Below are 26,139 nucleotides of genomic sequence, written 5' to 3'. Positions count from 1 at the left end.
AAGATGCTATGCAATATTACCTTTAGAGTATTGCAAGTGGAGCCTGGTAGCTTCTGCTTATGTTAATCCTGAGTTTACAAGTTTTATTGAGAAGTGGCAGGGCAAATATAAAAAAAAATTCAGTCTGAGCATTGGTGGCTTTGTAATATTTGTAATGTAGAACAACATGCAGTGCCAGGTGTTTTGTGCAAGCCTGTGCTGATTGGCACCCCAGGGTAACCAGCTGAGTTGTACACTGAAATTGGATTCAAGTGTGGATGAGTTAGTTATTTTTTTCTGTTCCTCTATTTCCCTAGCTCCAGCATGGGGTTAAAAAGTTTTGTGGCTGCTTTATTCTTTGTGGTCTGTGTGCAGCAGGGAGCTAATATCTGTGTCAACAAGGCATCACTAGTTCCAATTTCTAGGGGACAGTGGTGATTTGTAAAACCATGAGGAAGAGCAAGGGAAGAAAAGCAAGGGAAAATTAGGAAATCAGGGAACAAAAAGAACTAGCAAACCAGCGTACCTTGCAGAAAATGTATTTATATTGATGTCCACTGTATACTCGTAATAGCATTACTAATTCCAACACGCTGGCTTTCCTTATTAAAAACAAGAAGCTTATGAAGTTTCAGTAATTATTTTAGGTTGATCTGGGAGTATATTCTTTTCCTGGAGCTAGGTAGCATTTTAAATCTGTGAAGGATTAGACAGACACGATCAGTTCAAATATTTGTCCAGCCATTGAAAGGAGGACCCTCACTTCCGCCTGTGATGAGGCTCTGGAAACCTCCATCTCCATCATTGTTCAGCAGCTAAGTGAAGATTGCATGCTGATTACCCTTTCAGTTGCCTTTAAGCAGCTTATGTGAAATGTTAAGTTCTAAGTTACCTAAAATCCCTGCTTTTTAATTTGTTCCCTGGCCTGTATGCAGCGAGGCAAATCTCTGTGGGTTTATATGTACACACACAAGTGCATACATGCACCCTGATCAGAACCAGCTCCTTCCAAACATGAAGTGCACTGAGCGGAGCTTAAAAAAGGTGGAAGAGGAGCAGGCATTCCCATTAATCTTCACAAGATCATGAAAAGAAAAATAACAGTCTGCTTGCTTAGCTGAGTCAAATTGTAGCATTGTAGCTATGCAACTTAGCACAAAGCATCTGAGTTTCTATATTTTTATTTCAAGCTGATTCCACTGCCTCCCTAACATTTTGACATCCTCAGAAAAAAATAAGAGAGTCTATTATTATAGATTAATATACTTATTACAATAATTATTTTATTTTTGTTTTTTTTTTTTACAAACCCAGGATTCATTCATGGGTTCACATGGACACACAGCTTTTGTGATGGTATTGCTGAGCTCCATCTCCAGGTGCAGATATTTGCAATTGGGGTTTTTTCCTTCAAATATCACAACTTTAAAGAAGGTGTTAGCTTCCTTGTTGCAAATCTTATCTTTGCTTTTGTTTGTATTTAATTGCTTGGATGAACCATTTTCAGAGCTAACAGGAGGCTTGAGTAATGAGTTGCTTGTTACACCATGCCTTCACCTGATAGTTTTGACCATAATTTTCAATACTTCTCCGGTTTCTCACTGGCCTGTATTTTCATACCTGCATGCGTCCCATTTTGGTATTTTGTAGCAGATCATGAGCTTGGATGAGCGAGGTATTATTTAACAATATTGACTCACTGCATTGGGATAAATCCCTTGGGGTTTATTCCCAGCGCACTGAAAGCCCTTCAGACCTCTCGGTCTGAAATGACTCTCACAGGATCATCAGGGCATTTTATGTACAACCCCTCAGAGGAAATACAGTTCTTTACATCCTCCTGCATTTCTGAGGATAAAGGGGAGCAGAGCGTGTGGGAAGTTGGAGCTATTTTTCTGCAACCTGCATCTCAAGGAGCCACTTGAGAACTGTTTGAAAACAACAGGTTTATGGCTGCTCCAGAGACAGTTCCAATAATAGTAGGGAAATATTTGACTAAATAATGTCAAAGCTGGTAGAGACACCACAATGGGTTTCCACTGTGTATTTTTGCCCAACATGAGAGGCAGACACACTTACCCTCTGTGAAGTTCAAAGAGGCACTTGACAAAGTTGGGTACCAGTGAGTTTAAATATAAATGTAACCTTACCTTCTCATGCAGTGGAATAATTTATTTTCACATGGCTCATAACACATATTATTTATGACCAAGGAAAGAAAAATAGTGGGGATACAGACTTCTTGCAGTTTCTCTGAACCAGCTAGACATGATACATACAGTTGGATACTGCTCTCTTCCAAGTGAAATGCAGCAATGTGCTGCTCTCCACAGAGTGAAATAATTTTTACATGCCTTGTCAGTCTCGCTATGACCATGGAAAGAAATACAGTGAAAGCAGAGACATTGGCACTGTTTATGTTATTTAGAATGTTTTTGCAGCTAACAGTTTTGACCTCTATTCTGTTTTGATGGTCCCTGTTTCAAAAGGTCATGTCATGTTTTCCAGTTAGAAGAAATGAATAAATACTTTCTTTTCCTGTGGACTCTCACAGGTTTTACTCAGATCCTGGTTTAGAATTATTCCAAAGAATTGCTGGTGTAAAGTTAATATGCTGCATTGTTAATGGAATTACAGTTATTAACAGCCTAAAATCTACACTCTGATGCCAGCAGGGTTTCATTTTTACCCCTTATAGTTGTGAGTGACACAGAAAAGAGACTGGAATTTGGAATTTAACATGTGAAATCCAGGGGCCATCATTTAAAAACATCAATCGTTATTCCAGAATGGTGTTTGACAGGCTGCAAGTAATTTCTACTTCAAGCAGTCTCAGGCAGCAGAGTAGCCCAAAGGTCATGTTGTTCTTATCACGAGTAAAAGATACTTTCTTCATGATGGATGACTCTTCTGTGTGTTTATGATGCATAACGTATTAGTAATTTTAATTCACAATTCCATTTGTCCCACAGTTTTGTCAGGGCATGCTAAACTGTAGTTAGGTACACCTGTGCTCTGCTAAAGGATGGGACTTTTTGTGGTAATCCATCCTAACACCCACGCCACAGTCCCAGTTGCACATTAGGGAGCTGGGAGGAATCACTTCTACAAAAGGAAATGCCAGGCTGCAGGAATTGGGCCAAAACTTTTGTCTTTTCACTGCCAGTCTTGACCTGTGCAGATGATCACAGCCAAACCAAAAGGGTTGCTGCCTCCAGTCTCCTTGTGTTACAAAAGGTGACGCTCAGTGTGTTCTTCACCAGATCTATCAGGTTGGGAGCCTGGGGTTATCTGCTGTTGGCCAGCCAAATGCCAGAACTGGAGCACCACAGACAACAAACAGACTCCTGATTTTGGGGCACTTTGAGAACTTTGTTACCCAAGACACAAAGATTTGAGCTGCTTTTTGCACAAAGCACTCAGGGTGTTCCACAGCTGCTGCCTGCAATTTACCCTCATTCTTTAATTGGGTTGAATGCAAAAGCCACTCCTCTGCAGAGCCAGACACAAAAGTAATAAGCAGCAGCATTACTTCAGAGGGTCTGAGAACAAATTTCCCATCTCCTTGCCTTCAGTGCAACTCACAAGAAAACCTTTATAACAATATACATTGTTCTTGCTTATTTGAGCCCTGGACATATTTCTGTCAATGTGTGTGCAAAAAAGTGCTCTTTAGAAATTATAGCTGAATTTCCCTCTCAGTGGTTCAAATTTTTAGATTTACCACCTCACTCCTCTTGCTGCTGTTTATATTTTACATGCAGAAATGTGGTAAGCACCATGCCTCGTTCCCATGTTGGAATCATATGTTTCCAAAACTTAATGAATTACTTTCACTAAGAATCCTGCTGAATTCAAATAATTTTTAAAGCATGCCCTTCATTCACCATCATCTTGCTGGTTTTGATAAATTCCCATCTTCATATGTTAGACCTTTTGGCATCTAGATTTACATTTTGCAAGATTTACTCTTTAAATGGCCAGCTGTTACCTCAAAGTTTCAAAGATCTTACAGCAAGAAGCTTTCCAAAAGCAAACATTGCTCTCCATTTAGTTTCCTGAAAGGTCTTGTTTTCAGTTACAGAAGTGGGAAGCCAAGGCTCAATGTCATATTACTTCTTCACTATATGCATTCATTAAAAGAACTAATTTTTGGCACTGTTCTTCTCCTGAAAAACAATGAAAGTACTTTTATTTCCCCCTTTTTCAAATAAACATAAATCCATGGTTTTATAATTGGAGGAGAATGGAAAGATACTCTGTATTTCAAATTATGTTTTGTGGCCTGTTATATACTTACTTCACAACCTTTTATGGATTGGAAAAGGGATTGGTCATTCCAGATCTTCATAACATTTAGGGGAACTTAAAAGGAGTGGGAAGCAGAATAATCAGTATGAAATTCAGAACAGAGGTCTTATCAAGTTCATCAGTCCACTTCATAATCACTATTTGAAGTAAGAGCCATTGAGCTATCCTTCATACTGTATGTGTGTATATATATATATATATATATATGGCTTTCAAATGAAGGTAATGGGTGCTCTGTCTTCAGAATAACTGAAGAAGCAACATTTCACATGCACTCAGAGTTAGTTCCTTTTCTGCTACACCAAGTGAGAAAAGTTTGATACGTGAAAATGGATGACACTCTGTGTCACTGTGTCGCTGAATAATGAGCAAAATAACATATAATGGTCATTCTGAGAAAATGTATCCTTGCATTTGTTTGTGTAAGGATGATGGAAGTATTTCTTCAGAATTCAAGAGCCTTTTACTTCACGTTTGTTATTTCTTCAATTTTTTTGTGTGTTCTTATGTTTTGTTAGTTCCTATACAAGGTAAAACTATTCACATCCTTCCCAGGTTGAAGTCTGCTGTCAGGCAGAGCACTCCATCTACAGAGAAGCTCCCATGAATGTTCCTTAACACCAAAGTACCTCAGCTTGGGTCATCTTTTGTTTCCAGTTCTGAGAGAAACACCTTTATCTCCTGAACAGATCAGGCCATAGCTCTCCTTGTAAGCCTTGTGAAATAGGTCTGGGAGGGACACGTCTGACCAGCCTGGTTCCTGGCAGGGACAGCAGCTTTGTTGGGGATCTGAGTATTCCTGTATTCCTGCCCTGAACGACTGAATTGCTGTCACAAATTAAATTTTTGCTATCATGAACTAAATCTTTGCTGTTCATTCTTGCAGATATTGATGAGTGTTTGGTAAACAATGGTGGCTGTGACCATTTCTGCCGAAACACGGTTGGCAGCTTTGAGTGCAGCTGCCAGAAAGGCTATAAACTGCTCACAGATGAAAGGACCTGCCAAGGTAATAGCTCATTAACCTTACTCTTCACATAATGAGAATGTTTTTTCCAGTGCATTTTTTTGTTGTTGTTGTTTTTATACTTAAGTCATTTGTACTGCAGGTTTTAATTGTAGGTAAGTAAGGTTAGAAAACACCTGTGAGATTTCTGTTTTCTGAGGTGGGATCAGAAGAAATGTCTTGTTTCATTGTTTTTAGTAGTAGGAATGCCAGTATCCTGTTAAAGTGTAAAAATCCAAGTGGGGTAGTGGAATAGCCTCAGGCAGAGAGTCTTATGTTCAGATCCTCTCATTTGCTATGCTCTGAATGGGACAGAGGCTTATCTTATTTAGACCAGAATCATTCAGGGTAACTGACTGTAATACAGCATTTGCAAGATTTGAACTATAAAAAATCGGTTGGATTTGTAAGCTCACCTTTGCCTGAGAGAAACTATTTATGAAGGGATAATGGTGGCATTTTGTGGGAATTCAAATGAAGCATGTTTTATATCATTTGCTGTGCATGTTATGATTTGTTACCTAAATCATCTGATGTTATGTATTCTGTGACTAATTAGATGCATAACCATTTCCAAGTACTGACCATGTCCCACTTTGGAGAAATGACATTTAAGCTCTGTAGCTTTACTTTTTAAAAAACTCGTAGGAAAGGCTAGAAAGATGAGTATGCATCAATAGAGAAAGAAAGTGAAGGATGATGTATTCAATTAAATTTTTGTGCAGAAAATGCCATTTTATTAATACATGACTATTTGCATGGGTTTTGAATAAGTAAAAGTTTAGAAGTCCAAAACAGCATTAGTATTTTAGATCTTTTTTGTTAATCCACAAAGGAAAAACCATGATCTGAATATATATGTGCCATTCAGAATTTTTCCATTGCTTCTCATTGGTTCTTCTATCTATCATTTGAGAAGCCACCTCCACCCTGACTGTGTGATTAGGCACAAAGGAGTTAGTGAAAGGTTGGTTTTAGGCTGGACAGGATGGGAAGAGCTGAGATTAGCACAGCTCATGCCACACAATTCAGCATGTGTGAAATGTAAGATTGTGTCTGACATGGGGAAGTTGCCAGGTTTTGATTTACCTGCTAAAAACAGGGACAGAATATTAAAAAGAAACATTCCGTCCATGATATATTTAGAGATGGTTGGAAAGACCTTGTTCATGAGTTTCATGTGTGATGACATGCTTTCACTGTGGTATCAGTCAGAGGTTTCCCCATTGAACTAATTGTTATGACGCCAGGGAAAAACTCAAGAAAATTTAGGCAAGAGCTGGTGCAGAATTTATTTTTTCATTATGCAGAGCATTAATAGTAGGCTATAAAAGCTCCCTGTAAATAATCAGGTTTCTGTGATGATAGTGAGAATCTAGAAGCAGCTCTGTAAATGCTATTCAAGTGAGTTTTGTTTCTTCACATGCCAGAGTTCCAGAATGAGGGAGCCACCAGTAACAAAACACAGTATGCAAGGACTAAAGCAGCTGATCTTCTTCCCCTCATGTGATCAGACATGGAAGTACAACCATGGTCTGGGCATCCTGCTTTTTCCATTGTCAGTGAGGAAGGGCAGGCAATCCATCTTGTCTCTACATGCTACACTGATTGATAAACTGTAGCTTATCTGTTGCTGTAAAAGATAGATAAGTGCAAGTCCAGAGAGGTTTTGGGCTGGACAAGTTCCTACATCCCAGAAACTCTGGTTCTTCATAACATGAAATCTGGAGGACAAAGTCATTTCCTGTTTAAAGTCTGAGGTATTTGAGCCCCCGCAAACATGGTGTGATGCCTGCTTTGTGGAGAGATCACTGTGATAATTTAGTTCCTGTCTGGTGCTGAAGGTGATAATTGGTGACTCATGCAGTCAGTATTAGCCTGCTAATAAAGAGAGAAGGAAAGTGAATGCAGAGCAAGAAATTGCTGATATATGAATCACCTGCACTTTGCTTCTTCCCCTGCGAAAAGAATATAGTCAGGTGAAGTGGTTATAGTTCTTAATGTCAGCTCCATCAGGAAAATGTGGTTTGGGGTGAGTGACTCTTCTGGGATATAAATCATCCACATTTTGGTTTTTTGTAACAGCTGGTCAACACTGACTGTAACTTATTAATGAGAGATTCAGGGAAATTTATTTTAGGCATATTAGCCTTTCCAAAGAGTGAAACAGAACAATTTCTGTTTATAAAGGATGCTGTTGTTCATGTTACATCTGTTGTTTTGATTCATAATAGAGTTTCCATGATTTATGATCTTTCTGTCAACATTGCCCTTCTCTTCTGGTTTTCATCTTTTAAATAAAGATTTCTTTCAGTTACTAATCAACATGTTTACAAAACACTCATTTAGGGCCTTAGGAGTCTGCCTTGTTTGGGACTGGGTCCTGTTTAGTTCGGGTGGCCTCCCCAGTGTACAGCGCATTCATCTCCAAACCTGTGCATCATTAATATCAGCACAAGGCAATTCTACACATTTCAATATTAAATGTTCCTTTCTATTCCCAGTGAAATTCTGAAGTTGTCCCACCTCGCCTAATTTCCTTCATGTCCTTTCATTGTAGACCTCAGAGCTGACTCTGAGATTACAGGGAAATTGTATCAGTCACAGACTTTGTCCTGGTTGTTTGCAGAGCTCCCACCCCAGTCATACCAAGTGCCTCCCCTTCATCTGTGAAGATGAAAGTATTTCTCTTTCAGTTTTTAGGCAGGAAGGGTGAAGCCATATATAACATCTTGCCTAAGATCATGCATATAAATGCCTGGACTGCCCAGAGAACAAATCTCCAATTTTGGTAAATCTGCCCATGCTCATTTGTCCATAACAAGGTATTCTTTTTCTCTTGTGCTTGTGCTCATATCCTGATACAAAAATTCCTTGATTTTTTCAGGAATCTGAAGCTTGGTACTCTCTTGGTGCCACCCTGCATGTTGAGCACCTGTGTAAGCAACCCTTGCCTTAGGAAAGGGCCTTAAAATGTTCTGAATTTGTCTGTTTACAGCTAAACCATTTTTATCCCTGGCTGCCAAGAAAACCATTGTCAGTCACAGATTACTTCTGCTAGGGAGTGGTTCTCATGCTGTGGCTCCTTGTTAGACAAGGAGAATGTGGGAGGTTCCTTTCCTTTCCCCTCCCCTGCATTCCAGCCATTAAAAGGAAATTTCCTTGTAACTCAGAAGGTGAAGAATCCATACTGCAGTATGGAATATTGTGCAGACTGATACTGTTTTCCCAGCGTCTTTTTTTTTCGCTCAGACTAAAAAATAGATTTTTTTCCCTCCCTTTGACAGAGAAATCACTTCATGACGATATCAAGCCCATCTATTGTGTATTACTTTAATTGATCCCTTAAGTCTAAGGTATTGTAAATACTTTGGTGCAGGAAGAAACTGTTGGATCTATTTGTAAAAACCTAGCAAAAAGAGGTCTGCATCTCCTTTGAACATGTAGTAAAAATAACATAGCTATATTTATAGCAAGGAGAGTTTGTGTTTGTAACCTTTTTGGTAATAGAAGGACAACAACTCAGATCAGTTCTAGAATGACATCAGCAACAAGCAAGCAGGCAAGACTTGCTGTAATGAAATAATGCTGCAATGAATGTGTGTAAGCTCAGACATAATTACCTTAATCCTCAGCCAGGATGAGTTTTAGAGCCAGTTAACTTAATTGCTTATTCAGTTTCTGTTTGTTGTGCAGTGATCTTGAAAAAAAATCAACAATAAGCAGTCTCTCTACTCTGCTCAAGTTCAAGCTTCATTAAGCACCCAGAAAAATGTGTGAAATTCTATCGTAATTAATTTTCTCTTCCTGCTCTAGGCATTGCTTTTTGCAAAGCAAGACCGGGAAAGACAGGACACACATTTGTTGCAAATCTCTCCAGGGAGTGGTAGAGATAGAAGGAAAAAAGGGGGGGGGGGGGGGAAGTGCTTTTAGTAGGAACACCCAGTGATCAATATGTAATATTTTGGGCTGCTAAATCTACACTCACCCTCTACCCCTCACCACCCCCATTCAAAATAGAGACAAATCCTCCTACACCAAGGAATTTAAACTTTTGCAGGGGGCAAAAGCTCAAGGCATTTGCATCATTTTGGTCCCGTTACAATCTCCAGAGTAGGCTTTGAGTAGGGTTTGGTGATATCACAGACATAGTAAAGTCTGCTCAAGTTTCCTCCTCACCAATCATTTGAATTGATAGAGCCACTGTATGAAAGGAGATGACTGTCCACCAGGGAACAGTACCTCCAGGGCACATGGAATACCTGCATGGGCCACCTGGCCTTTTTGGGTCTTCTTTACAGCCATGGATGACAGCAATTTTTATTTGCTTTGAAGTATTGCTAGTTTGACTGTTGGTTATTCTTTACTACCTTCCTAGCAGAAGGTAGTACATTTAAACAAATGTAATTGACCCTTTTGTAGCCAAGCACTGGAACACAGAGTCTCACAGTCTGCTGTTGATATTGTTGGTGTCTGTCCAAAGGAGACTCAGGGATGCATGTTTCTACAGTAGGAAATCCCAAACAGAATTTGCCCCATTACTTCATGAATAATTGAATTTTCCCTCTAGTGATTTTCTGTGGGCACTTTTCGCTATATTTAGATAGCTACAAAGCTCTCCAGTGGAGGTCCAAGTACAGCAGATTTGAGGTGGTTTTCCCTCTCACTACAAGGGAGTTTTCCCTCTCATGAGCATTAAAACCATCGTATTTGATATTTGTACTTGTCTTTCATTGAAAACAAATGTGCTTCTTATGCCCCACTCCTCCACCCTTCCTCTCTCCTCAGTCTCACTTCTAGACAAGTGTTCCTCAAGACTTGATGCTCATGGAGAGGAGCAACTGGAGTAATGGCCTAGAGCAGTGAGGAGATACTGAAGCAATTTCCTAAGTAACTCCGGCAGCATTTTGCTGTGCTGTCCTGCAATACACCTCAAATTTTGTCCAGCTCTGGATTTTTTGTTTCCTGGGTTTTTTTGGTTTGGTTTTTGTTTTATATCTCTACATACCTGTCAACAGAGGGATGGTTTACATAGGGCTTCCAATGCCTACTGTCAGGAGAAACCTTCTTTCGTCCCAGAATGAAAGAAAGAAAAATAGCACCTTGAAAAACAGTAGTTGTCTGTGATCCAAGGATCCTGCAGGCCTGGTCTTGAAACATTGCCCTATTAACTGGGTAGGTAATCACCTCTCATAATGTCCATCTTCCAACTGTACGAAATATGCACTATTTGCCTTCCCAGGGTAAGACTTGGATCTCCCAGCACGGTATCTCCGTTTTGAAAATAAGTATGAAATGAGGGATTAATCATACAGGGAAGGACAGATAGAAGGTGTTTGTGGGAATTATTTTTGGCCTAGAGAAGCCCCTAAAGATTAGCTACAAAGATTTCATTATACTCTTCTGTATGGAACCATTGATGATAAATGTGGATATACAGGACCAGTTTAATCCCAAATAAATCAGGGCATCCACATCAGCAGCACTGAATCCCCAGCCATCTTTGACACAGAGTAACCAAATTAGAAAATAAAAAATAGCCAAAGAGGTTTGCACCCTTGGGTTACACGACAGTGACCTGTCACTCACATTTGGTCATATAACTCAACAAAGCAACGGGCCTTGTCCCGCTCACATGACCTGATGAAGGTCCCAGGATTAGGATGCAGCCCTTGCATTGATTTATATAGGACACAATCACTCATCTAAGATAATAAAACACATCAGAGCATAGAAGTCAGGGCTGGAGCATCTGGCCCCTCAGATTCAGTTTATCAACATGGTTTGACTTTCCAGTGAAAAGGGGTGGAAAGTTTCATTGTTGGTCTCCTCTGTCTCTTTCCTTTTCTTCCCCTGTTAAATACACAGAAAAGCAAATGCACTCATATACTCATCCTCATCAGATAGATGTGTCCCACTATATAAAATACATTGCCTTGTTGCAGGCTGATTTTCATCCAGTCCAGCTGAGTGTGACCCAAGTGTGTTTTAATTGTGGGAACTCTTCATACACAGACAACAGTGCTGGTTCAGCTGCCAGGGCAGTGTAGCTCGAGAAGCAGGCACTGATGCTCTGGAGGAGATACTGGGAGCTGTTGTGGAAATCAGGCTAGCTCAGAGAAAGAAAACTCAGGATGATTTCCCTTTCACTGATGATGTTCACTCCCTATGCAGATTTTCTCTCTGGCATTCTGCACCACTGAGCCTTACAAAAATATCTCGATTATGACAAGCACCATATTGCTTCTCGCATCAAGATTAAAAAATACTCCACTGGGTAAGCAACATGTTACACTGTCAATGAAAGGAATACTTCTCAAATCCTTTGTGTTACATTGGGTGTCAGTGAGACTGTGAATATTGGTACAGTCTGCCTCTGTGAGAAAAAAGGGTTTCAAGATCATACCCAGAAACAATAAATGCCCCAGGTATGAAGTAAAAACAGCTCTAGCCAGTACAAGTTTGTTTGCCAAGTGATAGTATCTGCAGTGTTGGTTGTAGCAATTAAGTCTGCTGAAACATGAAAACAAACACATCCCTCCACCACCTCCAGTTCTCCTCTCTGCAGCAGTGTTTTCATAAGTTAAAGGGGAATGGTCTTTGGTTGCTGCTTCTTGGAAGGCATATTAAATCTCACAATCTAGGCTTTAAATCACTTTCTAATAGAATGAGACCTAATATGGAGAGGGCAGATGGGACAGATTATTTCACTTCTATTTTCCCATGAAGCTTCTGACATAGGCTACTGTTGTAAGTTAGAAAGTAGATTAGTTTGACCTCAGGTCTCATTCAGTATGGTAGCTCTTATACTGTTAAACTCTATAAAGTACACTGCTCTCAAATTGCTTTTTACAGCTCTGTCTGGCCCCCTCCTCTTGATGATGTGTGTGGGAAGCCAAGCAAAACGTTCCATTAGTGTTTAGAAAGAGAATTTGAGATATATTTTTCAGTTGATGTTGTAGGATTTATGACTTGTATAGCACAGAAATTACTTTACTGGACTGGAATCATGTTATGTATTAATGAATTACCAGGATATGAGTCAGCCTTGGAATAGTTTGAGCAGGAAGGTAGCATTCTTCCACAAACAATAATCTGTTGATAAATCATGCTGAAAGCTGTAATTCAATAGGAATTGTTTTTAAAGGGAATCAGAGAAAGACTATACGTGTATATCTATTCTCCACTATGGCACATTAATGCCATATTACTGAGCTCAAGCCTTCAGTCACACTGATTATGCTCAGATAGCCTTTACCCTGAGTGCTAAACAGAATTGCAGTAAAATGACATCCCTATCCCAAATATTAAAGAGTTTCATTTTTCTGTGCTTGCATCCACACTCCTGGGCCTTTCAAAAGTGCCCTGCTTGGATTATTTTCTTCTAATGACAGTAAAAGCCTAACCTGTTGAAACAAAGGAGTGTGATTTTTCTTACATTAGCCATGTTATGAACCACTTCTCTTTCTTTTGGTAGCTTGGAGATGAGGCCTTAGTTAGGACAGGTGAAATAAAACCAAAAATCTAAGCCCAAATATTGGGTCAGTGGAATGGAGGGGTGTCTTCTGGTGTTTTGCTGGGCAGAGGAATTTTGAGACATATTTGCAAATCATGGTGTTGGAGTTTTCAGAGGTATACCTGCTGGGATTCTGGGCAGGGTTTTTAAGCAAGCCTTTGAGGCAGAGCCAGAGAACAGCAATTCTTGTGTATATATTCAGTGGTCCCTTGACTTCAGCAAGAGCTTGAAGCAAGCTGGGAATGCACAGGTCCACGGGAAGTGAAGTGCTGCATTTGAGTTCTCAGCTGAAAACTGAAACTGTGTTGTTGTACTTGCTCTTTCAGCACCATCAAATAACACCAGACATGTTTTCACCCAGACTAGTCCCTTGCTCCTTCAAGAAGTCTCACTAGCAGCTCCTACTAAAGGGTGATAGAGACAACACCTTAGCAACCTGAACAGTTTTCTCTTTTCAAAAATATAGCTAAAAATCAAATGTATTGCAGGATAGAGGGAATATTCCTTCCTTGATACAGAAAGGGTAAAACCTTTATTATGTTCTCCTCAGGCTGTTAAGCTGCTCTTACAGAATTGCTGTGTAAATAGTGGCTTGAGCAGAGTGCAGACTAGTAAACATATTTATGTTCGTAGGAAAACAAATAAACCTGCCTGAAGTTTCTTTTAATGTGCTTCTCTTGATATATGGCTTCTCCCACCCCAAGCTCTTGACGTAGTAGCACAGTTCATTCCTATAATAGCAGTAGATAACTCAGCTTGCCTTTGCCTTGGGAAATGGTTAATGCTGGAAAATTATACAATTGCTTTTAAAATCCTGGCAACCTCTTGATAAAAGTACTTATTTTCTTTAAAAAAACACTGTAAAAGTATTGACTTCAATTGCATTTTAGATTGTCCTACCAAAACAATGGTAAGAGGATAAATGTAAATAAAGCCAATTGCCTCCTGCTGGGTTCCTGAGATTAACAGAGGAACCTGAGCACAACAAAGCCCTTAAGTAATGGAGAGGGGTGGGGAGGAGCTGGGACAGGTAAATGTAGCCCAAGAGCAAGGGTAGTGTCTGGGAAGTCTGAGCATTGGCACAGTTTTAGTTTCCAGTTTCGAGATGTCCTTCGCACAGAAAATTAGGCTTTTGCCTTTCTTGTCACAATCTCTCTTTCACTTCATGTCACAGCAGATTCAGCCCTCAGAGCCTGGAGGATCTTGTGTAGCTGAGAAGTGGTTGTGTCCAACTGTCCCACAGAGAAATACAGATTGGCTCGAGAGGATCTATATTTTCATACCATAAATACTTCTGTTTCAAAATTGTGTGTCAAAGACAATCTGTACCTAATGTGAGAAAGCTATAAAACAAATAAATTCAGCACCAGAGATGTGTGGAGGATAGTGGTTCCCCACTTCTGCCAAGAAATGCATTTGTTAGCACTGGTGCGCCTTTTACAGAGCACTGAAGATGTGCTTGCACAGATTGGTCCCTGAAATGTTCATACATTGAGAAGAGTTGTCATCCAAGGTGCCCACACTGCTACAACTTCATTGGTGCTAACTTACATAACAGCTTTGACTTTATCAAAAATGCCACTGGCTGTTGCTGCGCTTGGCATTCTCCAGGTTAAGCATTCAGGGGGTATAGTTTTGAGTCAGGCTCATTTTTCACAGCTTTCTTGACCTTTCTCTGATTTGCCATTGCTGAAGTTGAAAATGTATTTGGACTTTCTTTGGCCTTCCACCAAGCACTTCCATCCCTTCCTGATGCAATCACGGGAAGATTTTGTAGCTCCTGTGATCTGACAAAATGCTTAGCTTAACTCATTTCCTATTGATTTTTAAAGTAATAGGTTATAAAAATGAATTATACCATTAAGTGTACTTAGGCATTTTTTATACTATTAGCTTTGGTTGTTAGAAGATAATGGTGCTTCACTCAGGTTCAGATGCCTATAGTGCATTTTTATATGTTTTAAAAATCATTTGGAAATCCTCTCAAAATTGTTATTCACAAACATAGCAGTATGGAGAAAAGGCAGGATGAGAGAACTGCCATGAGCTTATGGTGAGGTTAAGTGTGATGTGCTCAACAGAGAAAACCAATACCAATTTGAAATCTTCCCTTCCAAATGCCTTTATAGAACACCTCCCTAGGCTCACTTTGTGCCTGTGACCTTGGGCAGATTTACTAATTTTATACCATTTTGTCTAGTTATTAGTAGGTTTTTATCATGTTCCATAAGAGACCAGGCAAACTTCCTTACCTGAAAAAAAAAAATTCCCTTTCTTTTTTTAACTTCTCTATTTGAAAGTATCTGTAGAGCTGTCTCTGGTGACAGCATTGGTTTTCTCATTCTTCTCTCTGCTAGGACAGCTGACTGAATTCAGAATTGAGCTCAGATGAAGAATTGGAGGAAGAAGGAAACTTGGCTTGGCACTTGAGGCCAGGCACCTTTCCCTCCTCAGCAGTCACATGGTGAAAAGTTGACCCTGCAATTCCCCAACTCTGCTTGCAGAACTAAGATTTAGCAAGTAGTTTTGCTCAACCATGTTTAAAATATTAGAAAAAATAATTATCTGCCAAAATTGAATTTATCAGGTAATCCTCTACTGTTATTCTGGTTTTAAGTTTGGTGCTGCCCCCAAAAATATCAGATGATGAGGTCTTCCATGCTGCTGCAGAAAAACGTCGGAATTATTTTTTTTTTTGTTCAACAGCAGAGAAATATAATAATAATAATAATAATAATAATAATAATAATAATAATAATAATAATAATAATAATAATAATAATAATAATGGTGGTGGTGATAATGATGATGTATTTCATTATAGAAAAAGCCTTGGTCCAAATCCCATCACCTAAAGTCAAAGAAACCCCAAAGACCCCAGAGCTGGCTGCCAACTTTTGCCTGGCTGAAATTGCCAGATTCTGCAGTTTCCATCCAAAAGCATAAACCTTCCCACCCCTTGGTGATGCAAAAGCAAACAAATGCATGGCTGATGCATAAAGCAGAACAAAGCCATAGTGCCTGGCAGCAGACTTGGCTCTGCAGGGCTGACAGGAAGAGGAATGAGTGGTGGTCACTGGGCTTGGCTCACGCATTAAGGGAACACACACGAGTGTTGAGGGAACGGGCATTTACTGCAGTGAGATGTTCCACAGCCCCATTTCTGCAGACTCAGAGGAAGTCCTGAGGGAAGCTTGTGGAAGAGAAGGAGCTTGTGGATTCTGTGTGGAAGAAAAACTAAATATGGAATTTTGAAAGAAACTGAAAAGAGAAGGGAAAAATTAGTTTGTTACTACATGAGATCACATAAAGCTCTCTTGGAAGAATTGCTAGAGAAAAGATTGTGTTTACTGGGGAGAGGGAGCACAGAATCTAGGCTTACAACTTTATTGCCAAGTCTTGTTTTTTAACCTGCTTTCCTTTTGTTTTCAAGCTCCAGAGATAGCACGGTGGTTCACAGAAAGTGCAACTGGTCTCTTTTGATAAGGTCTGATAGCAGAGATAAAGGAAACAAGCTGCCATTTGCCTTTAAAGACCTTCCCAAATGTACTGTCTTGCTCTTCCTAAAAGCAGTTCCCTTTGCTTTAACGTCTAGGTAAATACTGGGAAACCAGTTGCTGTGATGTTAATGAGGATGATGAGTTTGCTGGGTGAAGAGTGGTCCCCTTGGTGCTTAGCATCAAAGAAGGACCTGCCTGCTGCAGTTCCTCTAACACCCAATGAAAGATTGCTGTCTTTTGAACTGAGGTGAATTCACAGGAATTAGTAGAGGCAGCCAGCCAGCCCAAGGGAGCTGCTTAGTTGGAATCATTCCTGCTTTCTTGTTTGTAACCTCAGACCCAAGAAAATAATACAAGAAATCTAAAAGGAGGTACCTGCTTGTTCCTGAAAGGATCAGGTATGCATTGCACTTTCTAAGATAAATTCAGCCTCTAAGTGTATTCAGCCTTTACAAAATTTATCAGTTAAAAGGGATCACACCAATTTAAACTCTGAAAGTTAAATTCATGAAAAAGATTAAGGGATCTGTTCAGGAGAACACCTAGACAATCCCTTCTGGGACAGGCATGTTTTTGGAGTTTACCAGCAAAATGCTGAAGGCTGCTTAAGTACAGGAGGTTGGACTAAAAGAGTATGAGTATTTAATGTTGGCAATAAATGTCCTCATTCTATCAAAATAAACATCCAGTTTCTGGATTGTGTCTTGGAAGACATTATTCAATTTCAGACATGTAGCAGAAGTGTGAGAACACACAGTAACAGGAGAAGTTACTGATGCCCAGATATTCCTTAAAGGAAAACAAGAGTATCTAAAATGATCAGACCAAAATGATAAACAAGAGAGGCACCTGTGGCTCCCTAAACTGCACTTGCACCAGAGCTGTATGAAGTGTTCATACTGCGTTTGGTACTGCATGAAGACACAGAAAGAGGTGGCCTGTCCTAGGAGGGACAGCCCCAGAAGCAGAGATAAGGGGTTATTGAGCTTACTGTAAGTACAGATAAGCTGGGGGGTAAATGAAAACAAACTGTTTCCAGGATCTCAATATACTGAATAAAAACATACAGACAGGATTCTGAGGCAGATGATAACATTTGTCCTTAGTACAGCTATATACTGTGTGCCTATCCCTGAAGCTGAGTAGCAGTCACTTTGTTGTGTACTGCTAAATCCTTTAAATACCTCCTCAGTGGGATGCTTACATAAGAAGTCACAGGTTTCTAATTATTTATTGCCTCTGTCTCAAACATATAGTGAAGGGTTCTTTTGCTGTTTATATACATTTATTTGTTTTATTACTTCTTTGCATTGTAACAAATCATCTCTAATAAAAAGCACATTTCCTTGCGAACAGAATCAATTTCCTTCAGAAGTCTTTCAGCCCCTGATTAGTGGGTTACATTTGGTCTTCACTAATCACATACTTAACTGTGAGCAATAAAGTTCTTAAATAAATAAATGCTTTAGTCCAAGTCAACATTAGTCATGATGGACAGTTTCCCACTCCAATTTCTGAACTACAAGATGAGACTGTGCTACCTGGGCACTTAGCACTTCCAATTAAAAGTACAGCAATTAATGCCAGATCTGTTTTTTCTGCAGGTCATTAGGTATGTTATTAACAATTAAGTCCCAGCAGCAGGATGATTGCAGCTCAGTAATGCAGTGGGAAGTCTAAATGGGTGTGGGTTTTCAATTACTTTTAAAGGCCTGGGGTTATGGCTATTTTTTTCCCCCTTGGTGTTAGCCTGCTCCAGAAGCACTCAGTGGGAAGGTAATGAAGTAGAAGATTTGTACATTACTACATCTTTCCCTGCTTCCTTTTCATTGGTTTTATTTTTGTAGGCTTTGAAACTTAAGGAGAAGTTAGCTGTAAGCCATTCCTCTTGGTCAGGGTTGGCCGTGTATTAAAGAGCTACGTGCTCACATGGAGGATGCATTTTACTAACTGTGAACAGGGCTAAGGCACTGTGGATCAGAAAACCTGAGATGTGGTGCAAAACCCATCACATGGCTGCTGCAGCAAAACAATGCCTTCCCAGCATTGAATTTAAACCAGCATTTGTTGGGGAACATAGCTTGAATCATGGCTCCCTGTGGTCCAGCAACCACTCAGATTAAGATATGTGGTTTCCCTAATGTCTGTCAAATATTGTTGGAAACCGGGCTGGCTCGGCCGTGAGGTGAACAACATTACATGGGTGGTATCAGCTCCCCACAGAAAGTGGAGGTGGGGGCAGGAGAAGACAGAATATAACTTTCAGCCAAAATACATACAAAAAAAGCATTAGTGTTTATTTTAAAAACATCATGTAACACTTCTTTAGAGTTCCTATGTATGTGTGCTTAATGAATGAGAACAAGGAAAGGCTCTGTTTCTCACAGGAGCCGATAGCTTGGAAGTTGAGAAAGGTGAATACAAAACTTTCTGACTAAACTTGAGTTTGGCTTGTGAGCATGGCCTGGGGTGCTCCACACTGAGTCCACATCTGGCTTGGGGGTTAAAAATAAACCAGGGCTGTGTGAGATGGACAAAACAGAGCTACGTCTTGTGGGCCTTTGCACGAGGAGAATGTGGCCTTGTTAGGAGATAACCCGAGTGCCCTGAGAGTGGCTTTGCTGTGCCCACTGCACTGGGACACCTGGGCCACTGCTCCTAGCTGGGGCTCAACCAACACCAACACCTGAATCTGAAAGCCACAGGTTCCTTGTGGTGGATAGCAGCCTAGGCAGCATTTATGAGATAGAAAAAAATCTTTGCTGCCATAATCAAGGTATACCTAAACTTACTGGGAGGATTGGGACTGTATGGACTCACAGCTGTAATTGCACTTTAAAGTATTGTTGTAATATCAAAAATTACCATTTTTGACTGATCTACCAGCATTCAGGGTGTCATCAGTCACTTCTACTGATGAAGGAGTAGAGATAGATATATCCTTTTATTTTTATTGTACATTCAATTTCTTAGTAAAAACTATTTCTTTTCTGTTTTACTTCTATAGTAAAACAGATAGTATAGTATTTGAAATAGTATATCTAAATTTAATGTATCTATTTTGCAAATATGAAGTTATCTAGTGCATACTTCATGTCTTGCCTCACCAAACGCAGACAAATCAAATGTAAGATGAGTTTTTTGCTTACAGTGTCCAGGACCTTTACAGTCTGGACTCTGTTCTCCATGCCTGTTATAGCTTTTGTTGACTGCCTTTGAGCCATTCCTGTCTTGTTCTCTGTAGCACAAATAGCACCACCAAATAACAGTGATCTCTCCTTACTGCTTTTATTTTCAGATCAGGTAAAAAATACTCCAGGCTCAAGACTAAACTCTTTGGCAGTTATGATATACGACCTGTGTTCTGCAAGGGGGCTCCCAGTTTCATAATTTGACCTAGCTACGTGGTGTATGTCTCAAGAGAAGCTGTTGAGATGACCATTAATTTTCTCAAAACAATTTCTTCACTTGATCTTAATATTAACAAAATTACATTAAGGAAAACAGAGATGGCACAATCCTCATTTTTGAAGTAGATTTTTAATGTGAAATTGGGAAGCTGAGCATTGAATTCTTCAGTTCTCTAACCACAACCCTCAAATCCCACCTCTGTGCGAGTTTTGCATATGTGCATTCTGTCAGGGAGTCACAGCAGTTCCTGCATCAGTTTGCAGTTCTAAAACACCTCTAAATCCAGCAGGATTTACCAGTCTCACCTGGATGTGTCTGGTGCTGGGCTACTTGTTTGCAATGCTAATGTTTTTTTTGAAATGTCCTGCTTTATGCTTTGATTTCTTGATCACTGGTTCCTTCTTATTACTCAGAAATTTATTTTAGAGCGAAGACAATCAGGAGTACAGGGTACTGTGTCTGAGGGTTGGAAACAGTGCAGAAAGGAGCCTTTCACTTCAGTGCTGCTGGTGGGAATCCAGCTCAGGTCCAGGCTTAGCAAAAATCACCACTGTGTGATGGCTTCTGGGTGCCCTGCACTCCATGTCCACAAATGAGTCAGTGTCCACATCACACAAACCACAGAACAATTGGTGCTACTGTAATTGGGAGTCTAGTGGCAGCACTAGTGGAAGGGGCAGGGACTTGAATGAGCATGGAAAATGAGCTGCTTTATTCCCTGCTCCCTCAGGTCACCTTTGAGACACATCTGTTTGAGGAAACTTAGAAGAAATTCGATCTCTGGTAGCTCCCTTTTGGAGATAGAAGAATTTACTTTGCAGTACTGACAATCTGACACCCACTAAAAATCTTTACATTCAAGAAAAATAAAGATCATTATGGGATCGTTTAACATGGGAAAGCCTGAACTGAAAAAAAAAAAATAAAAGCTACATATGATTGAAAAATCAACAATAAAATCCAAATGCTGACTTGAAATAATAGGAACCTAGCCAAACTAATATTATTGAGCATGGCCACCACTGCCAAAATTTGCTTCCCTCAAAACCCCAGGGAAATCCTGCTCTTTTATTAAACCATTGAACAATCTCTTCTAGTTGAATCCATTCCAGGGAAAAATTAAGGAGTGTTTCCTCAAACATTCTCTTTGGAGGTGAGAACATGGCTTGCTAGAAGAGATATTGGACTTTATTCAGCCTGAGATGATGCCTTGATGTCTTGGAAACAGGGACTGGAAGGAGAGCTGTCAGCAGCACAGGACACCATGAGGAGAAGTCTGGCACTGCCAGTGTGCCCATGAATCCCTTGTGGAGTCTGGAAAAGACCTTTGGAGGTCGCCTGCTCCAGCCCCTGAACTTAGCACTTCCACTGGGTCTGCTGTGAAGTAGGGAGATCCTTTCTTAGATTTTATATGTATCATTAGTATTCCTAAAAGAAGTTGGCAGGAGACTAATTGTGTGCTACCAGCAGAGAATTTGGCCCCCTAGGCCCTGTAAGCCTCGCACAGCTCAGCTGTGAAGACACCTCTTAATCTGCTGAAATGACACAGTCACCTACGCTGATTGCAGTGGTGAATGTGCCATGAAATTTTGGCTAAGTAAAATTTAAAAAATGTGTTTGATGTCAGATAAGTGTGTTAGCAAATCTGAAATGTTCGGAGACAGCTTGAACTGCATGTGAATTTATGCCAAATGCAACCAAAAATAGAATACAAACTTCACCTTTAAGCTGAAGTTTTCCACCGCAGTACTTCAAAATCACAAGATTTTGACTTTTTATCTCCAAACAGTCTAGAAAATAAATTTTAATAACTTTAAATCATTTTAAGAGTACCTTAGACCCAGGAAGTTAATTTATAAGTATTTATTTTGGGGTGTGGGAGGGGGAAAATTCAGAGCAACACAATTCCTAAATGTCTGTGTGTTTGAGCTTGTACATGGTGGTGGGAGCATGACTGTAACCTGCCACATCTCTGCTTTTGTATTTTTTGAACTTCTCTTAAATAGATGAGGCTACCAGATTTTGTAGAGTTGCTTGTACAAAGGAGACAGGGTTTAGATTCCCATGTTTGTTCTCTGTTCTTGTGGTAAAGCAGAATTTGAAACCCAGGGCTGGGAAGGTCAAATTCCCAACTCGGTGGTGTCTTGTGAGATACACCTGTGTCATGAGGGTGGTGGGAAATAAGCACATCCTTTCAGCCTAAATACGGAGAGGTATTGTGAAGCATCACAGATGTGTGAGGGCCAACTTCAAAGTTCCTGCGACCCTGGGGATAATATCATCCAGAGCACAGATTTCAGAGTTAAAAAAAAAAAAATAGGGGAGGATTTCAGCATCCTGTATCACACCACCAGTTTCTTGTAATGAAGAGTATGTGGTGCATATTTTTGCCTTTTCTATGACAAGTGCTGAATTCCTCAGGGGGCTGGTGATTGTGCAGAAAGCCGGCTCCCTCCCTGCCCCTCAGCCGGGAGCATTCCAGCAGGATGCTGAACTCAGCAGCCCGAGTGTCTGAGAGCAGCAGCAGGAGGGGGCTGAGGGGTTTCAAGGGTGAAAAAGCCATGGAGCAGAAATGCATTTGGCCATCCAGGGTGCCTGGTACTTGGCAAGCAGTGGTCACGTCACCAGGCAGACTGTCCTTCCATGGGCAAAGAGGGAAATGCATCCTCCTTAATGGAAGAAAAACAAGCCCTGTATGCAGCAACACACAGTTCTGCATGGGAAAGCAGTGCATAAACACTATGGACTAAACTAGTGCAGGATAAGATCACTGTTCAGAAATATGAAATTGGTTCTGAAAAAGAGACTCCCGAGGTAAGTCAGAGGTCAGAAAATGAACTGCTTTTGTAAATCTCCCTCAATTCCATGTAGTGAACGATGTTACACATGAATGAAACCATGATGTATGATTTGGCATCTTAAACATTAAAAATCCTTTAAACTATAGCTGCAGTGTTCATTCCCAAATTATTTTACTTTGTGTATTTATTTAGAGAAAGCTGAAACAGTTTGCCATTTACGTGAATTCAAAAGCTGCACATTTCCAAGACTATAAAAGAAACCTTAAAAAGAAATTACTTTCAGAACTCAAATTATGATATTTAAATTGGATTTAAAATGCATTTAAAATTAAATAGCTGTAAGAAAGAGAAAATCTCAGTTGTCATCTTTTTGTAACTTTATCAGAGAAAGTGATTGTGATGCACACATAAAGCTGGACAGCACAGATTTCTGTTCATCATATTTATTTCATTTTATGTTATGCATTTGCCTGAACAGTTGCTTCCTACATTGTGAATTATCTTTTGTGTGAATGTTTTGAAACATTTAAAGTTGGAGGTCATATAAAATATAGCTGTATGTGTCATTCTGAATTTGTGCATGAGCTCTCACGCAGATTTGGGTTTGTGTACTCATAGAGGAAATCTTAATTTTATAGTTCTGGAAGGTAAGTATTTTTATTTATAATAACAGAATGAGACTTAGAATGCTTCATGAAATGTGAAAACTTTGTAAATAATACTTGAATATAGGAATTGGGTTAGAATCCCCTGAAATATGGTGAGTTTTCAAGTGTTTTCAAGCACCAACAGCGTTCCAAGCATGCACAATATGAAAGTCTAAGTTACATTTGTAATGGTGTTGTTCAGGTTTTGTTCTTAAAAACCAGCTCTAGAAAGTGTGGAAATTGTCATAGGAATGCTATTCCATTTATAACTCGGGAACATTGGAGGAATGAGATTTGTTGAAATGACCACTCTCAAATAATGTCATTGTATTCAACTTTCTGACCTGTAAGCAGAAAAATTAATTACAGAAGAGGATTTATTAAAAAAAAAAAAATCAAAAAAACCAAACAAACAAAAAAACAACAATAAAATTAACTCCAAAGTGTTATTTTGCAGAGATTGCTGTTTAAGATACCTTTAATTTTTCCAGCAAGTCCATTCTGTCAGGGCTGCTCTCATATCAACCTCCACAGCACCTGCTCAGCAAAGCCTTTGTGCTGTCCTGGAAGCAATGTGCTCTCGGTTGCTTTTTTCATAGCCTGCTGGATGGAAGAGGCTGTGTAAGCCAGGGTTTCACATTACTGAGCAGTGATAATTAGAGCTGCCTGGCTTTTCTTAAGGGGAAGAGGTCATATTTTCCTGAGTTGGGTAGAATGTTGGGCTAATATTTTCAGTGCTAGGTGCAGCCTGTTCATTCCTTATGAGGGTTTCTTCTCCAGCAGTATTTTGCTTACCCTCTGCAAGTCTTGCAAGGCAGAGCAGAAGTCTGGGAGCAGCTCCCTGTCCTGCTGGGCAGGATGTCACAATATTGGTCAGTGAAAGGGGGAATTGCTTGGTTCAACCTAAACCTTTTTTCCATTGTGCCACTAACTTCCCCAAAAGCTCCATACTTGCCCAGCCCTGCTGGGTCAGTATGATCAGAAGTTAAAGGTTGCCATCTAATGGGGAATGTACATAATACAACCTTCATTGGGTTTTACCAAATTATCTCTTCTTGTTCTTCTCCATGTACCTGTATTTTCTTTACAAGGCACTAGAGGAATGAGAATGATATTTTATTCAGATTTTACATGGGATGGTAAAGGATATTCTATCAGTAACAAGGCGTTGCAACCTAGTGAGAAAATCCAGTCATTCAGTATAACCTGATTAAGTCTGACTTCTTCATGCTTTTTTCTATTCATTCAGATATAGATGAGTGCTCCTTTGAACGGACCTGTGACCACACCTGTATCAACTACCCTGGAAGCTTTGAGTGTCTCTGCCACAAAGGCTACACCTTGTATGGACTGACACACTGTGGAGGTTTGGAAACTGAGTTTTGCTTACATGTGTGTTTGTTTGCTTTGGGAACTGTTTACAGAGACACTCATTCTTTTAGATTAAGGTTTTATAACTCAAGATGGTAAAGACATAACGTTAAAATACACTTAAAATATCATGAGCTGGCTGTGACTAAAATTTCAGTATCTCAAATATGCTGAAGCATTCTCCAGAGAAAAACACCAATGAAAACCAATGTCCCACCATTTTCTCATCAGAACTTCCACAGGACTGAGGTTACTCACTACTGCAGGGAGGCATCATATGATTGGCAACAAAGAGAATAGGGGAAAGAAGTCAGTTTTGCAAAGTTTGCATATTTTGGCTCTGATGGCATTTGTCCTTACCAGTCTGTGGCATAAACTGCCTCTGAAATGCATAACAGAAGGCTGTGGTGGATCTTCCTCCCATCTTCTGGGGACCTGCTTTCAACCTTTTAGGCATGACTGGAAAGAACTGGTGCTGTAATGTTTCATTATGTAGGAGAGGGATATTTTTGAAGTGCAGCATTACCACAGTGACCAAATTAGAGGTTTAGCTAATGTAGCAGAAACAAAGGCTGGCCCCTCACTTCTGAGGGCTGCGTTCACCTGATTTTGCAATGTCAGCGTGAGACACTGCTAATGGTATCTCTGCATGGCTTCTTTTTTGGGGGAAGGATGTTGGAGGTGTATGCTGGTCTCTCTTTTGTGGAGAAGTATCACATGAATTCCTGATAAGAGTCGGGGCAGACAGGAAGAGAAATAAGAGTCCGTCTGAGGAAGCAGTTTGGGAACAGGCCCCACTTGAAAGCAGTTGTGAAAGCAAATTCAGAGTCTGAAAGTTTTGGGGACCTGTGTTATATGAAGTGTAGAGAGACTGATCTTCAGTTTCACTGTTAATTCCTTAATTACTTAATGCACTCATTTAGGGAAAGCCTCAAAGTTTGGGGTTCTGACTCAGTCTTTAAATAACCTTCAGCCTCAGTTCAGTTTCAGTCTTTTCAGTAAGACTGAAGAAGGACCAAAACTCTCACTGGAAATACTCAGTGCTGAATTTTGAGCAAAAACATAACTGAATCCAAACCTCCTGCTTTTATCCATTATGAGCAGATGCAAAATCACAACTCTGAATCCAAACTCGTCCAGGCCCCAAGTTTTACCACTGAGACCAAGTTTTAGTCCTTGCATGCTTAATTTTGAGGTCTGCCAGTGAGCCAGAGCATCAGGAATTCTGTGTGTCTCCTGTTGATTTGGTGTCATTTCAGCTCATTAAATATATAAATGTTCTTTCTGGTGGTGGAAAGAGAGGAGATGAGAGATTGACCTTGTTGGCACGAGTATATGAATGCTGAATGCATGGACTAAAAAAGATACACTTCATACTGGCTAAATACTTTTCTAATGTATCAAAAGTCAAAATATTTTCTGTGGAGTATCAGGGATAACACACATAACTTCTTCACCTTCTTGCAAACTTTACCTTTTATTTTTATTCGAGGAGTGTAAGTCTAAACTACCCTTTAACTGCTTAGTTTCTTTCAAAAGCATAATTTCCTTCTTCACCTGAACTTCTAAAAGAAACTCTGGGAATCACTGTGGAGAA

General features: G+C 39.9%; 1 protein-coding gene across 4 annotated transcripts in view; it reads left to right on the top strand.

Annotated features, from left to right (window-relative positions):
* The window catches only part of SCUBE1 (signal peptide, CUB domain and EGF like domain containing 1), a 189,646-nt gene that overhangs the window by 140,056 nt on the left and 23,451 nt on the right, over window positions 1–26,139 (top strand). For all 4 annotated transcript variants that reach the window (XM_074539230.1, XM_074539229.1, XM_074539228.1 and 1 more), the window contains 2 exons: window positions 5,177–5,299; window positions 24,421–24,537. In XM_074539230.1, the coding sequence (XP_074395331.1) occupies window positions 5,177–5,299; window positions 24,421–24,537 (240 nt within the window). The remainder of the gene's footprint in view (window positions 1–5,176; window positions 5,300–24,420; window positions 24,538–26,139) is intronic.

The sequence above is a fragment of the Zonotrichia albicollis genome, chromosome 4, assembly GCF_047830755.1.
Source record: "Zonotrichia albicollis isolate bZonAlb1 chromosome 4, bZonAlb1.hap1, whole genome shotgun sequence".
Classification (NCBI taxonomy): Eukaryota; Metazoa; Chordata; class Aves; order Passeriformes; family Passerellidae; genus Zonotrichia; species Zonotrichia albicollis.
This window is presented reverse-complemented; position numbering and strand designations above follow the sequence as displayed.